The 17,237-nt window shown below is 33.8% G+C and overlaps 1 protein-coding gene across 3 annotated transcripts in view; it reads left to right on the top strand.

The window, feature by feature from the left end:
• The window catches only part of CSMD3 (CUB and Sushi multiple domains 3), a 1,194,711-nt gene that overhangs the window by 911,171 nt on the left and 266,303 nt on the right, over nt 1–17,237 (top strand). For all 3 annotated transcript variants that reach the window (XM_077772930.1, XM_077772929.1, XM_077772928.1), the window contains 3 exons: nt 125–316; nt 7,499–7,637; nt 11,381–11,568. In XM_077772930.1, coding sequence (XP_077629056.1) covers nt 125–316; nt 7,499–7,637; nt 11,381–11,568 — 519 coding nt within the window. The remainder of the gene's footprint in view (nt 1–124; nt 317–7,498; nt 7,638–11,380; nt 11,569–17,237) is intronic.

The raw sequence follows: 17,237 nt of genomic DNA, 5'->3' as shown, positions 1-17,237 counted from the left end.
CATTTTTAAAGTCTATTTTCTAAAAGCACATAGATATGAGGAGGGTTCTAAATCGTAAGGTCTGGAAATTTGAAATTGATTTTGGTAGCATCAAAACTAAAGATTTGTTTCTGTCTTTTGGTAGGTTCTGTTGCTACTGCATGTCGTGACCCAGGGGTTCCCATGAATGGGACTCGAAATGGGGATGGACGAGAACCTGGGGACACTGTTGTTTTTCAATGTGACCCAGGATATGAGCTTCAAGGAGAAGAAAGAATAACCTGCATTCAGGTAGAAAATCGCTACTTCTGGCAGCCCAGCCCACCAGTCTGTATAGGTATGAATTAAAGAACAATTAAAGTTTTATATAAGTATCAAACAATGCATAAAATGGGTATTGATGTTATTAAAAACAATATTCTAGAAATGATTCTATATGGGATCTAATATTTCAGAAATATATGAATCTCCAAAAAATCTCAAAATTTTAAATGACTATATTTTCCCCCTAATGAAAGAGTCCATAATTTCATTAGATTCTCAATAGTTTGATAAAAAAGAAGAAGGAGGAGAAGGAAAGGAAGAAGGAAGAGGAGAAGGGGGAGGGGGATGAGGAAGGAAAGGAGGAGGGGGAGGAAAGTTTAAAAGTTAAGGATCAAAGCTCTTAAAAAGTCTCAATTTTATCTACTATATAAATGTAGTTTATCACTGCTTTTAAAATTTAAAAGAGTTGATTCAGATTTTACATTTAAAATGAAACATATTCATCTTGCCTCTCTAATGACTATTTAAGAAAGAAAATTTTATTGAATCTTAAGTTTAGTTTCAAAGCTTTGGCTTTACATTACATTTATTAATTCTAAAAAATATATGTTTTTATTTTGATGATCTAAGGATTTGTAGCAGCTTGGTTCATACTTCCAGCATCTGCTTTTTGTCTCTATGCTCTGTTCTTGATTTCCAAGTTAGACTTAAGAAATTTAAGATACATATTATATCTCTATTGGTATGAGAAATGTTAGAAGAATGTAGCTACTGTCTTTAGAATTAAACTTGCTATATAATCTATGTAAAATCTTGTTATTATATCATTAAAATTAAAATAGTCTAATTTCAAACCTTTTACCTCAAGTGTTTTAGAATTAGTGTCATTTTGAATTTATAATACATTTTGACCAAAGTATGTTCTCTCTACTCAAAATTTTAATTCTTTACATATTCTCTCTTTCTACACTATAAACAACTTGAAAAAAGATCCCATATTCACTCATTCATTGTTCGTGGTCTTATATCAACTCATAAATACATTTTCAATGATCATTTTATAGTGATATTTTGAGGTACTGTTTCGTACCTCAGTCAGAAGTAAACAAACTCAAGCACTCCATTATTTGGATTTCTTTTACACTATCTTGTAACTTCTTATGCAAGAGTTGCAAGCTAAAATTTATTAGCCATTCAGTGTGTCCCAGGCAGTGTCCTAAACGTGGAGGATTAAGCAGTAAAACACAACAGAGAAGTTCCCTGTTCTTATGAACTTACTTTCTAGTGAAATGAAAACTAAAAAATCTACATTTTTTCATCACATTTTCCATATTTTATATGTCGGCATTAAAAAAAAACCACTTAATACACAAAGCAAGACATATTTAAAGGCTCAAAACAGGGAATAGGTAGTTCTAGACTTCTATAGAAAATGAGGCAGATAACAAAGTAAAAAAAAAAACTTATTAAAGATATTTAACCAAAAAAAAACACAAAATAAGGACATATATTGAACCAGTCAGATTTAGCCATATTTCCCCTTACTCTTCATTATTTAAATTAAAGACCTATGTTGCTCTTCATATATCACTACAAGATTCTAAATCATCAATCATTTACATTTACCATATTTACCACAATTACCCTCATAAAAGCAAGGAATAAAATACAGTTAAGAAACATCTTCACAGAAAAAGAGACTGAAACAATAAACTTTTCATTTGTTTACTATTCAGTCAACCTAAAAAATTCCAATTATAGAAATTAAAACACCACATTCCAAACAAGTGGAATTTGACTACCTCATAAAGAGAATCTTGGTGTAAAGAAAAAAATGATAGAACACTACAGACTTACTGTAAAACATTTGCTTTATTATAATTCTTCAACCTCGTTAAAAGCGTTGCTTATTAGAAGGCTATATAATGTCAAATGTTGTATGTTTAGAATCCTATGTTATTGAACAGCTTTATACTAAAATTCCAGAAACCAGTAAAATATAAAACATAAAGGATGAAAGAGTTTTGTGATAGGCTGTTATAAAATTCCAGCCTGCAAAATTCTTTGTAGACAAGAATAGCTAGCAAATCCTAAATCTAGGGGGAAGAAATAGAGGACCATTAAATCTTACTTAAATTGATCAGGTTGTGGAAGGTTTTTGTATGGATTATGGTGCTGCTTTTTGGTAGGAAATGATAGCTTGAGGAGAGGATATGCATTCGAGCTTCTCTGAGGAAGAAAATAACCTAAAAAAATAAAAATTCTGAAAAATTGCTCAGGCTGCAGAAATCTTGACCTCTGAAACTGATAAGAAAGAACTCTATGATTGGAAATACTATGCCAAAGATTAAACTCTGAACTTTTTAGAAACTCTATAAGTCTGTGTCTCAGACTCTGGAGTATAAAGCATTTTGCTTGCATGTAGAAGTAGTCAGCCTTAAAGCAAGTACCAAATGGAAGGACGTCATCTTTAAGAGAGTTAATAGAATTCATTCCAACAAAATTGACAGTGTGAAGATTACTTTGACATTGCCAGAGGGAAAGTAGTTGCACTCCATATGAAGGTAAATAACAAAGACATTAGTGTGTGTGGGCTACTGCTAAAGTCAGTATATACAAATAAACGTAAATGGGGTCAGAAGAATTAAGAAAATTGTAACATAGTTATCAGTTGTTGCCTGCGTAACTGCCTCTTGACAAATTACACTGAACCAATCATTAATGTCAGAATTACATGGAACCTCACTGAGAATTTAATTCATAAATCTTTTTGACTAAAGGAGAATCTTATTCTGGATGCTTGATGATTAGATACATAAAAAGTAAAATGCATTTTCCAAATGCTGTTTAAAGTTTAGTATATTTAAGGCAAAGGAAATTTTCTTTACTCACTGAATATTTGGAATATACAAATGTCAGATAATATCTCTGCTTGTTTCAATGGCTTTTGTAGATTTTCAAAATCAACTACAGCAATGAAATATATTGGGAAAACTTTGGTAAATAACTTAAATAATGAAATAAAAAAAATTTTACATGGTCTTATGCCTAAATTATACTATCATCATGGAAAATATCCAGTAAGATACTTTAAAGTACATGTTATATATTTTCTTAGAAACAATTTCCCTATACCTTTTGTGATAAAAGATATAAACATATATATGGACATATGTATGTGTATAAAATTTCTTACAATTAAAAAGACCAATTTTCCCTATGATAAATAAGGAAAATTGAAACAAAATTGCTCTTCTAGGTATCCCCAAATTACATCTAATCCCACTACCTTGATGCATAAATCTACCGCAGCACATAAAACAATAATAAAACAAAAACTGATTGCTATCATTCTTGTTTTTTTATTTGCATCTACATACATATATACATTTGCCATTATTACACATATTTTTCTAACTTTTTTTCAGGTTCACATATAATTATGCAAGTTTTAAAGGCAAAATATGCTATTATTTTTTATCAATATACATAGCTACAAATTCAGCTATTCATTCATCCCTACTTATTTTTACTATTTGCAAAATCAATATAAAGAACCACTGGCAATTCCACAAACATTTATGGAGGGTGTAGTATATGCTGAATCCCAAGTTTAAAATAACATATAAGGCACAGTCTTTAGCTTAAAGATTAGTGATGAATGCAGACACCTGAATGTAATATTTAAATAAATATGGTCAGGGAAGTGATCCAAGATAGAGGTGTTATGCATGCTAAAGTAAGTTGAAGAGAGCTGAAGTACAGCCCAGATTGGGATATACCAGGAAAACTTTCTGGAGGCAGTGATAAATCTTGAAACATAAGTAAGAATTATATTAAGTATAGAAGAGGGGAAAAAAAATCATCAAAAATAAGTAGCATGGGCAAAGGCATAGAAGTGCCAGAATAGAAGCATTTCGATAGAGTCTGAGTGTAAATTATGTGTCCAGAGTAGTAGTTGCTAAAATTGAGAAGGTTACAAAGGTCAGATAATAAAAGTTACACTAGAGCTGAAGCATTATCATGTAGGCAATGTGAAACAACTGTATGCAGGAGTGTATGCATAGGCATAGTATGATTAAATGCTTTTTATTGGGAGAAAGATGAATTGGCAGAAACCCGGGGCATGAAAAACAAGAAGTCATTGCAATAATTCAGTACGCAGATAAGAATCAGATCTAGAAATACAGTAATAGGCAAAGAAAGAGGAATAGGTTGAAATACACCTATGAGGATCTATAAGGTAGAGTCTTGGTAGTGTTTCTTAATGGATTAGATGCATGTATATAGTGAAGAAAAGAGAAGACTCTTAGCTTCTAGTTTGGGAATATAAGTAGATGACAGTGCTAATAAAACAACTTAGAATGCAAAAGAAGAATTAAATTTGAGTTGAGGTTCGAAAATGTCAGATGTTCTGTGTTTTATGTGCCTACAGGCTATCAAGTAGAGGTAGCCAGTAAGCATTTGGGCATATAGCTTAGAATTGAAATACCGAATACTGTCAACATGGAAGAATGTAATAGAGCAGAAATTAGAGACAACTAGGCAAGAAACTCAGGAGAATATTACAAGATGAAGAGGAAGAAGAGACACCTGGCAGTAAAATTGAGGTCTGTACAAAGACACTAAAAGAAAATTAGAAGTGGAGTTCCAACAACAGGGAGAGTGAATTTAAGGTGAAAGCCAACTCTGAAGAATGGCTACAGATAGGAAGAGAAAAATCAAATGAATCCATACAAAACTCATTCCAGGGTAGGCAAAGAAGTGAATGTGTTGGGACACGGAAGCTGAGGGAGACAGCAGTGTTTGGAGAGGGACTGAGAGGGAGGAAGAACCTAATAAAGCCATGAGAGTCTGTAAGCAACAAAAAAGGTTATTGTGTCTCTGTAAATATAATTTAACAGAAAAACAATTCTAAACCTGAAGACACATTTTCTCGGGGTAAATACTTTGGTGTTTTCCTTTGAGATTTTTTCCTGGTGATGACCTGCTTTGCTAACCAAGTTAGTCTGCCTATCAATAAATACAGCACCCAACTGAAGAAAGAACTAATGAGATTATACCTCCTTTTCAGAAGACTTAGTTATATTTTTGTTTAAATATAAATAAATGAGAGACTTTTATTCACAAAGAACTATTGCAGTGTTCATGTTGAGGGTGAACCATTGTAATAGGGATAACAATGTGACCACAACATCTAAAAGTATCTCAGGAGTTAGGCCAAGGGGATTCTTCTCATATACAGTGGAGCACACAAGGCTAGAAATAACCAGGTATAGGGAAGTGGGATGAAAGTGTGGCTCAATCTATCAGTAGAGCAGAGAATGATATTTTCCAAGACATTGGAGTTGTATGCTGGGTCAAGGCTGGAGATGGGCCAAAGTTCAGAGGCCCAGAGGAAGGACAAAAGCCTAGCCAAGGTTTGGTTACAAGTATTTTATTATGATTAATGAGTGAATTCAGCTACTCATTTGAGTCAAAGGATAGTAATCTACAGAATCTTATGACATGAAAATAAAGGGGCTTATTTAAGGGGTCCCATCTAATACATAAATGAGTTTTATCTGAATCATATGGGAAAGGGTGGTTCTTCACAGCAAAGCCATTTAACCAAACACGAAAGGGTGAGATTTCTTAATCATTGGGTAAAATTCAACATTTTTAGTTCAAAAATAAAAGGTGAAAAGAAATAGGTCATAAGGAACTTTGTTTTATTTTTTGGATGAAAGAAATCTGAACATGTCTGTAAAGAAAGGGGAGGAAGCCAGAGAGATTATAAGTGACACAGAAACCGAGATTCCAGAGAAGGAAGAGAGATTATGTGACCAGATAGAGTGTGTTATTCTGATTAACAGGAGGGACTCTTTATCCTCTGATTGTGAAGAGAAATAATCACGGGACATTGAAATTTGAAGAGGGAAGACTACAGAAAGTTGACATGTTTATGTCTAATCATTTGATAAGTTCCACATAGATGTGTAGGCAATAGGGAAGCAATGGTAAATATATTAAGTCTGAGCAAATAAATATCCTCACTAAAGTGGGAACTGAACTTATCTACTGTCACTGAGACACCGACACAAAGGGAGTGGAGGGGTGTGGAGAAATATAATAGTGGACATCCATAATACAGATGGCAAAAATTACTAAATTATAGTGATGCCTTTGCATATCTAGATGCAGGCAAAGAACAACGTTCTGAAATATTGCCTCTAATCAAAATTCTCCTTCTTCCAAAACCAGTTTGGTGCTGTCAGAATAATCCAAAATGCCTTATAACTGAATGGTAAAATTTATGTGATAAAACTGTAATTTTAAAACACAGATAGGTGAATGTTAATGTGCTAATTATGCTTATGAGACATCATGAGATCATGATCTCAATCTCTCTCTCTCACTTGTGTGTATTTATATCCCCACTACCCCACTCCACAACTGGGGCTCTCCATATCTCTATGGAGATATGTCTCTATTTTTTCTGAAGCTGCCAATTCTGTATATTATTGTCTTATCATAAACTGTTATACACAGACTTCAACAATAATCCCTTAAAGAATCTATTCCCTGAATTTCACTCACAAGTTTTTAAGCCTCTTCATTGAAGTGTTACAGAAACCTCTGTTTGGGACTGTAATAACTGTAGTGTCTGTCTATTTTCATCAAGTGAGATAACTAGAATTTAGGGATATGGTAATATTCAGTATGAGCATTTTATTGTAAAGTGCTGGAGGTTCTCAGATAATTATCCATTCTCCTTCATTCACTCTTGTCAAAGACTCTTTCTCCATAAATACATTTAAAAAAGATACCAAGAAAATGTGAAAATGAGCCAAATATCTCGTAGCCCATTATTTCACTTATTAGAGCTTTTATTTTGATTTGTTTTGCTTCTTTTTCTTGCAGCCTTCAGATTTTTTCTTAGCAACCATGGGAAACCATCTATACCTCTCTTCTCAATGCTTATCTTTTACATGAAACATAATAGTAATATAATGAGAGAGAAGTGCACATATAATTTCTTGTCTTTTGAAACCAGCAAAGAGGCTAAATTCACTGCAATCATGTACATATGTATTTAATATTTTAATGGTCTTTCTTCAAAGACAATGCCATATTTTCAAGCATCCAAAACTAGAAAAAGTCAGGTCTATATGAAACCTTCTAAAATTTTTTAGAGAAGCATTTACACAAACAACAGATAGCTAATACATTTCATTATTCACTTAAGGGTTTTGTTGGTTTGTTTAAATTAAAGCACCCTGTGGAGGCAATTTAACAGGATCTTCGGGCTTCATTCTTTCGCCAAACTTCCCTCATCCATATCCCCATAGCAGGGACTGTGACTGGACTATCACCGTCAACACAGACTATGTGATCTCTTTGGCATTTATCAGGTGAGTTCCTGTACATTTCTATATTTTTAAAAAGTCTTGTTTTTAGTTACTTTACTTTAGCATTCACACTAGGCAAAGTTTTGTTTCTGTATATGACACTTTAATTAGTTTTCATTAATTCCAATACCAAACTTAACAATCAACACTTTTCAAAGGCTGTGTAATAGTATAGATGCTAGTGCAGTTCTGAAGGCTAGTAGGTGAGCATCTTCACAAGATTTCAGTGTGGTGGAGGGGCGCTTGGGTGGCTCAGTTGGTTAAGCGTCCGACGTCCGCTCAGATCATGATCTCACGGTTCGTGGGTTCAAGCCCCGCGTCAGGCTCTGTGCTGACAGAGCCCCACGTCAGCCTGAGGCCTTACTTCAGATTCGGTGTCTCCCTCTCTCTGACCCTCCCCTGCTCACGCTGTCTCTCTCTCTCTCAAAAATAAATAAACATTAAAAATTAAAAATATATATATTTCAATGTGGAGGAAATATGTTAAAGGTCGAATGGTTTATTGACTCTCATGAAATGTGATCTCTTTATAACCTTTCCTCTTTCCCGGTATTTACTATCACTGCTTCAAAAAATTCAATTTTTCCCAAACCTCAATATTAAAAGGTCAGTATTTCCAGAATTTTTTCTCCTATTTGTGTACCACCCAGAATCTTTTTGTAGCCTCTAAATACCTATATGTGCAACATCACTATTAAGCTTATGAAAACATATATTCTACCTATTATTTTTCTGGTGATCTCATTAAGTCAAGTTGACAAAGAAGAATTTGATGAATCACTCCCATATGATTTCTCAGCATAACTTGTCTCATGAAAGAGCTTTACGACATGGTGCTCCAGACTTTGCATTTGTTGGTTAGCAATGCCAGTGGCAGGGTAGGCTTAGAACAGAAGTAGTGGAAGATGCAGCCTCCTGTGTGGGAAAGAAGGCAGATAACTTTGAGCTCTATCACCACCACCACCATCTATGATACCTTGAGTGCATTATTTTTTTGCAATGAACCTGTTTCTTCACATGGAACCAATACCAATTATCACAAAACCTGGCCTAATGCTTTTTCTTAATATTTCTATGAGAGGTATCAGATATCAGCAATTCAAAGAGTTCCTAAGTAGAAATGTTCCTAACCTTCAGTGTCCAAGACTGATGTATGTTGGCTATAGTAACACAGCCTTTCCTTCTGCCAGTATGTTCAAGCTGCTTGGAATTTATGTAAAATATTAAAGTTAAATATTTAAAACTGGCTTTAAAAATTAATTTGAACTCATAAAAACTTGAAAAATTATAACTGTGAAGACTTTCTATTTTTAGAATTTGCAGTGATACACTGAAAATTGGTAATCACAAAACAACAATAATGATAATGTTAGTTATGTGCCAGGATCCAGTTATAAGACAATTTGCTGAGGTTACTATACTCATTTTTACAGTTGAGGAAATGGCAGTATAGATATTAGATATGCCTATTTGAATAATACAGTGCACTTGTAGACTTATAAAATTATTGTAGTTCATAAATGAGTGGTAGGAGGCTGTATTAGGTGAGATACATGACCTAAATTTTATTTCCAGCTGTGTCATTTATTATGTGACCTTAGGGAGATCACTGATGTTCAGGCCCTTAGCATACTCATTGGGAAAATGGAAATTACAGTCCCTTCCTTGTACCACAGGATTATTGACAAGACCAAGTTAATATTTATAAAACTGCTTTGTAAAATAGGATGTACTGTTAGAATGCACTCTCCATTTTTTTTTCCAGGAAAAATAGTCATTACAGCTAAGATTCTAAAATGTCCTTAAAAATATTTCTTCGTTTTACTCTCATTTTTAAATAAGTTATGAAACAATATTTTGAAGTATTTATTTAAATCTAAACTAGAAATTAAAAGAAATGGATTGCAGTTCATTGTTAAATAGACTTTTGGGGCTTCTAAGTATAATGCATACCCTCATATCATTTATAAAGCACCTGTTTCAAGTGATTCTGCCAACAGTGACATAGATGAGAAAGTTATAATACTGATCAAATCTTAATATGGAAAGAGATCAAGTTCAGAAAGTTTGTGTTTTATCCCAGAAGAAGGGTAGTAAGCAACAAAAGAAGGACTTCTCCTCTGATTTCTGCTATATTACAGCAAAAATTACCAAAATTTAGGCCCATATCCATTTCTCATATCTTGAAAGCTTTCAAGAGTAATTGATTTACGGGGCGCCTGGGTGGCTTAGTCAGTTAAGCGTCCGACTTTCGCTTAGGTCATGATCTCGCGGTTCATGGGTTCGAGCCCCGCGTCGGGCTCTGTGCTGACTGCCAGCTCGGAGCCTGGAGCCTGTTTCAGTCTGTGACTCCCTCTCTCTCTGACCCTCCCCTGTTCACGCTGTCTCTCTCTCTCCTAGAAATAAAAATAAAACATAAAAAAAAAGAGTAATTGATTTAGATGTGTGAAGTTACGCTGAATAAATTATAACAGAATAGAACAATGTGGTGGTCCCCTAATTTTATCATGGTACAAGGTCCCTTATTTATGGAAAGTTTGGAAATGTCTACATTCTACTAGTCCTTCTTTACCACCATATATGTGCAAGCAAAGTAGCTGGATTCCTCCCTTATGCATGCCCATGAAACAGATTAGAATTGTTGTGGAAACTTAACCTCTATAAATCCAGTAGATTTGGAAAGAAAATTTCTTACCTAACCAAGCTTCTTATTTATATGAAAAGATGATAAACCTGGACAAGATAGTTTCTCTATTGATGGATATTTAACAATTGCAAGCTTTGCTGGCTTTATTTTATATCATGAACTTGTTGACTTTTCTTAATGAGTCAAATGGGTCTATCCTTTTCTCTGACACATTATGAACTAGGTAATAGAGAAACAAATGATTGTTTGTCTTTTCCTTTCCGAATATGGGGCTTCTATAATCATTCTGGGACAATTCTCATACTTTTGAAGGTTGTTAAGGCAAATTTATTATGCAAATTCTACAATTCAGAATATTGACTTGAATAACTTACCTGTTAAAATGTCCTTATTCACACATTATTTGATTTTGACAAACAGTGTATAGGTTTGATTTCTTTTACATAAAGTTCTAAAAGAAGAAAATACTTTTACTATCAGGAAAAATAATACCTAATACAATGTGCAGTACTTCATTTGAGTAATTTAAATGTAAATTTTGCATTTCAAACTTTTGCTTGAATCCGATATGTAGAGCTGAATTGTAAGCAGCAAATATGCTTGTAAATTTTGAAGTTCAAAGCAAATAATACCTTTGCGTTGACAAAGGAAAAAGAGGTTAAATTTTCATGATGCAAAATATCTGGATGAAAAAATTTTAAATTAGATGTTGTCCTCCACATTTTATTGATATAAAGTAACTTACATAAGGATATGTAGCTAACAAGGGCAGAAACAAGGCTTGAACTTATATCTCTGACTTCAAACCTTGTGCCATTTCATTAGATAAGCTGTCTTACTATCATTTGTATTCCCTGTAGACACAATGCCAACTTAGAAATATTTGAAAATATCAAGATGTCCTTTCTCTTTTCTACTGTTTTAATATTCATATTCAGAGTGTTGTGCCAGGTAACTTTTCAAATTGGCTTACTTTGACAGTCTGTTGTTATTTTTAAAGATGTTGACTGAATGAATATATGATTAAGTGACTATTATACTTAATAACTTAGCAATAACCTTTACAATTCCTTTTCTCTTTCTCTCTCTCTTTTTTTAGTTTTAGCATAGAGCCAAATTATGACTTCCTCTATATATACGATGGACCAGACAGTAATAGCCCACTGATTGGAAGTTTTCAAGACAGCAAGTTACCAGAGAGAATAGAGAGCAGCTCAAATACCATGCATTTGGCTTTTCGGAGTGATGGATCTGTTAGTTACACTGGATTTCATTTAGAATATAAAGGTAATTGTGGACATTTGATTTTAGCAGCATGATTCAGAGTGTATTTTATACAGGAGATTAATTCTGTGTTGGTCATTTTCGGTGATTAGTTACATGTGTATGTATTAGCACAGATTACCTACAATTCATCTCACAGAAAAACTCTCAATGTAGACGTTTTCTATCAGTAGGAAGGAAATTAGCATTTCCCTAATTACTACCAAAGGAAATGTATCAGGGAAACAAATTAGCAATTAGTAGATTATGGTAGTTTGGTAAGACCACAAAATATTTTTAAAAAGAAAATTTTTGGAAGCAGAAAATCCATTCACATATGTTCAAAGATTACTTTCAGTAATAAGGAGAACAAAGTATACTGATAATTGCATTTTGCATTTTATAAAATGTCTAAAAATATTTAAAAGTATCAATATTCAGAATAGGGAGAATAAAATATAGTGATAATCAAAATATTTTAGAATATTTTTACAAGTATTTAAATAAATCAATATTACAATGCCTATGGAGGTGGGTTTTTTTAAATGTTTATTTGTTTTTGAGAGACAAACAGAGAGAGTCTGTGGGGGTGGAGAAGAGAGAGAGGGAAACAGAATCTGAAGCAGGCTCCAGTCTCCGAGTTATCAGCACAGATCCTGATGTGGGACTCAAACCCACGAACTGTGAGGTCAAGACCTGAGCCAAAGTTGGACGCCCAACTGACTGTGCCACACAGGCGCCCCAATGGATGTTTATAAATATATTTTTCTTAACTTTTATGCTCAATGACTATAAGAATAAATAAATCTTAGTTGTTTAAAGTTAAAATTTGTTTCTTAATAATTGAGTTTATGAAGGATATACTAATAATTTATCTTATTTTTAAGTTCTAAAAATACATATTTTGGATTTGTTGCCTTTTTGCCATCTTGCCTTTTTGCAATATGAAATATTTTCAATAACTGAAGATTATACAGGCTAACAAAACAAACTTCAAAGTATCCACCATCCACCCGGACAAATGTTTACATTATGTCACATTTGCTTCATATCTCTTTATTCTTAAGAAATATAATTTTATATATACATGGAAATTCCTTTTGTATTTGCCGTGGAATAAGGGTATGTCTCTTCAGGTCTATCAAAAGAAGTAAAGGTAAATTACACAACTTTACATGACATGAGTTAAGGAAGGCTTTTATAGGGAACTGGAAAACTCACATATCAACAATATATGCATGCTTGGAATCCTCCAATATCTCCAGCAAACTTTGGAATTGTATGCCAGGGTCGAGTAATCTCCTGGACATGGACATCATGTGGGTTTCATTACAGTGGCAAGGTTGAGCCCTCTATGAGTCTCTCATCTCATCTTTCCTCTCAAAGGCAATTTTCTTTTATTTTTTTTTTCAAAGGCAATTTTAAAAAAAAGACCTTCTCAGTAGAAGAATTTAGAACGTGCTTGATACCAGACATGAGGATTTGGGTTTCCAGCTATTTCTTGGGGCTCTAGGCAAATAATAGCCCTAAATTCTCTGGAGAAGCTTAGGTCTAACAACGGATTAGGAAGCATTGCTCTTATGCCAAGTTGAACTTAAGTATCATACCAATCTCTCCATGCGGAAGAGCCTCTCCATGCTATACATGACCCAGCTGACTATCCAGGCAGACTAATAATGAGCAATCAAGACTATTTTTAGTCCTACCATGTCATACTGTGTCCTACCTGATAGTACCCTTCTAATTCTTAATATGGTACTTATTTTTTCCATGTATGTATGCTCGTAGGTATTTTAAGGTATTCTTTTTTTAATGTTTATCTACTTTTGAGAGAGAGAGAGAGAGAACAGGGGCGGGACAGAGAGAGGGAGAGTGAGAATCACAAGAAGGCTGCACATGCAGTGCAGAGCCTGTCATGAACTGTGAGATTATGACCTGAGCCAAAATCGAGAGTCAGATACCCAAATGAGCCACCCAGGCACCCCTGTATTTTAAAGTGTTCTATCATGTACACATCCTTCATTCTATTTTCATAAAAATTTTCTATTTACATCATGTATATATCTTTGTGAAAATTGTTTTTGCCCTTTATGTTATTTTCAAGATTTATCAATAATAGAGATATGTACACTTAGTTCATTAATTTCTTTATGATATTCCATCATTTGAATGTACCATGGTCAATTTACAAGTTTTTCTGATAGACACAGTTTGTTAGAGTTTTTCACTACCAGAAATGAATCATGATGAAATGAACATTCTTTTGCATGCCTTCTTGAGCATAATTGTGAGAGTCTTTCTAAGATATCTATCTACATAGGAATAGAATTATTGGGTCAAAGAGTATAAACCTCTTGAGTCACTCCTAATTGCCAAGTTATTCTCAGAAGAGGTTATACCAATTTATATTCTCAACAGCAAAGAAATCATTTCAGAAACTTCACATTTAAAAAATTGAGATATCCTTGACATATACCATCATATTAATTATTTTAATTTTAGGTGTACAATATAATGATTTGACATATGTGTATATCATGAAATGTTTACCACAGTGTTTAGGCAACATTGGTAACTACACATAGTTACACATTTTGTGTGTGTGTGTGATGAGAACTTTTAAGATCTGTTCTAGCAACTTGCAAATACGCAAAACACTATTGTTAACTGTAGTTACCACGCCATATATTACATCTCCAGGACTTATCTTATAAATGAACGTGTGTACCTTCTGATCCCATTCACCTACCTATTTCATCCAACTTCCATCTTGGTCTCTGGCACCTACCAGCCTGTTGTCTGCATTTATGAGTTTGGTTTGTCTTTTTAGGTTACACATGTAAGTGAGATCACACAATATTTGTCTTTGTCTTTGACTTATTTCACTTAGCATAATGCTCTCAAGGTCCATATAATTGTCCCAAATGGCAGGATTTCCTTCCTTCATGGATGAATAATATTCCATTGTATAGCTATACCACATTTTCTCTGCTCATTCATCTGTTGAGTCACTGAGGTTGTTTCCATGTGTTGGATATTGTAAATAATGCTATAACCTGCATTGGGTACAGATAACCTTTTCAAGATAGTGATTTCAAGGAACCCCACATTTTTGAAAAACCAGTGCTCTTGCCACACTTGAAAGTCATCAGCCTCATGAGTATAAAATGTTACCTCATGGTCATTTTTATTGTCTTTTCTGTAATTACTATTATGTTGAATATCTTTTTCCTATTTTTATACTGAGGCTCCCTTTTTGTTAATCGCATATTTCTACTATTGCACATTTTTCTAGTAGGCTGCCTATTTCTTTTTTTGTTTATAGGAATTTTTTGTATTATGAATATTAATCCTTTATCCATGTTCCATGCTGTAGTAAAATCTTACACCATCTTTGGCAAGCACTTTCACTTTATTTCTAGTTTCTTTTGCTGTATAAAAGTTTTAAAAATCAATACCAACTTTTGTTATTTCCTTTTCTTCATAGTCTGTAAAGGTTATGAAGCCTTGAAGCATTATTATGCCATGATTTAAAAAGCCTGCCTTGGGGCGCCTGGGTGGCTTAGTCGGTTAAGCGTCCGACTTTCGCTTAGGTCATGATCTCGCGGCTCGCGGGTTCGAGCCCCACATCAGGCTCTGTGCTGACAGCTCACTCACAGCCTGAAGCCTGCTTCAGTCTGTGACTCCCTCTCTCTCTGACCCTCCCCTGCTCACGCTGTCTCTCTTTCTGTCTCTCCTAGAAATAAATAAAACATTTTTTAAAAAGTTTTTTAAATAAATAAATAAATAAAAAGCCTGCCTCACGTTGAGTTCATAAAGGCATTTTCCTCAACTTTTTCTAAAGTTTTAAGCTTACCTTTTTATTTTTCATCTTTTTCATATGTGTGGAGTTTATTTTTCTGTAAGCTAGGAATCTAATTTTATTTTATTCTAATTTTTATGTGAATAATCAATGGTCCTAGTACCATTTTTTGACAAGACAGTGCTACTGTGTCAAAATCAAATCTCTATTTTACTGTTTCTGACTAGGCTATTCTGTTCTATTGGCCTGTTTATCTATCACCAAGCCAAGACTTCTCTGAATTTATAACTATAGCTTTAAAATAAGTACTGACCAGTATGCTTGGGCCGTTCAGTCAGTTAAGTGTCCAACTTTGACTCAGGTCATGATCTCATGGTCCATGAGTTCAAGCCCCTCCTTGTACTCTGTTCTGACAGCTCAGAGCCTGGAGCCTGCTTTGGATTCTGTTTCTCCCTCTCTCTCTCTACCCCTCCCCTACTCATGCTCTGTCTCTCTCTGTCTCTCAAAATTAAATAAATGTTAAAAAAAAATTTTTAAATAAGTACTGACATGAGGTAGGCAGAGCACACTACCTTATCTTTCCTCGAAATTGTCCAGGAATCTATTAACCTCTTTAACTTTCATTTAGATNCGAGTGGCTAAAATGAGCAAATCAGAGAACTCTAGATGCTGGCGAGGATGTGGAGAAACGGGCACACTCCTACATTGTTGGTGGGAATGTAAACTGGAAACAGTGTGGAGGTTCCTCAGGAAACTAACAATAGAACTTCCCTATGACCCAGCAATAGCACTGCTAGGAATTTATCATTTAGATTTTAAAATTAAATTCTTTCTGCCTCTTGACATTTGATTGGTACTGCATTGTATTTATAAATTATTTGGAATAAATTGAAGTATCTATGATACATAATTTTCATCTATTATTATGGCATATCTCTTAGTATATTCATATCTTCCTCATTGTCTTTCGGTAATAGTTTATAATTTTCTTTATAAAAGTTTTCTCATCTGAATCCTAAATGTCTTATAGTTTCCATTATAAGTAATGATATTTTTATTTTTAGATTTTATTGATTGTTCTTAATGCATGGATTTTTGTAATTAACTAGAATCTAGCAAACTTTCTTAATTCTTTCATTAGCTATCATAATTTTTAATGAATTTTTGAGGAGGGATTTTCTATGTGCATAGTGACAGTTCTGGGTTTTTTTTTCACGTTTGTTTGTTCTTTCCTAGTCTATATACTGCCCCATCCCTCACCCCCTTGAGTTGATTATCAGGGTAAAAATTCAGTACCATATCAAATTGAAATAGTGGTAGCCATCATTCTTCTGTCATTACTGACTTTAAAGTGAATACATCTAATGTTTTGCCTTTAAGTTTGATATTTTCTATTGGTTGGGGCAATGTTAATAAGGGCTGAAATTTTTTAACTCATTGTTTTCAGAGACATTTCAAGGATATTTACATATAAAAATCATTACCTCTCTGAGTGAAGAAGTTTTAGCACAACAAGGTTAAGTAATTAGCCCAGTCATGTGGCAGAGCTAAGATTTTATTCAGAGTGGACTCCAGAATTGACACGCTTATCCAAAATGTTACACAATCTAGATATATTTTTTAATCAATTATAGTAAGTTCCCTTCCATTCCTGATTTACTAAAAATTGCTTAATCATTATGGGATTGAAGTTCATCAACTACTTTTTCATCAGCTACTGAAAATATTACATGGTTTTCCTTTGTGAAACTCTTAATGTTATAAATTATATTATACTTTTTCTAAAATTAGAACATCTTTACTGGGGGGCCTAGGTGGTTCAGGCAGTTATGTGTCTGACTCTTGGTTTCGGATCAGGTCATAATCTCACAGTTCATGAGTTTAAGCTAGG

Source organism: Crocuta crocuta, unplaced genomic scaffold, assembly GCF_008692635.1.
Source record: "Crocuta crocuta isolate KB4526 unplaced genomic scaffold, BGI_CrCroc_1.0 scaffold479, whole genome shotgun sequence".
In the NCBI taxonomy this organism is placed as follows: domain Eukaryota; kingdom Metazoa; phylum Chordata; class Mammalia; order Carnivora; family Hyaenidae; genus Crocuta; species Crocuta crocuta.
The sequence above is the reverse complement of the archived record's forward strand: the minus strand, read 5'-3'. Positions and strand labels throughout refer to the sequence as shown.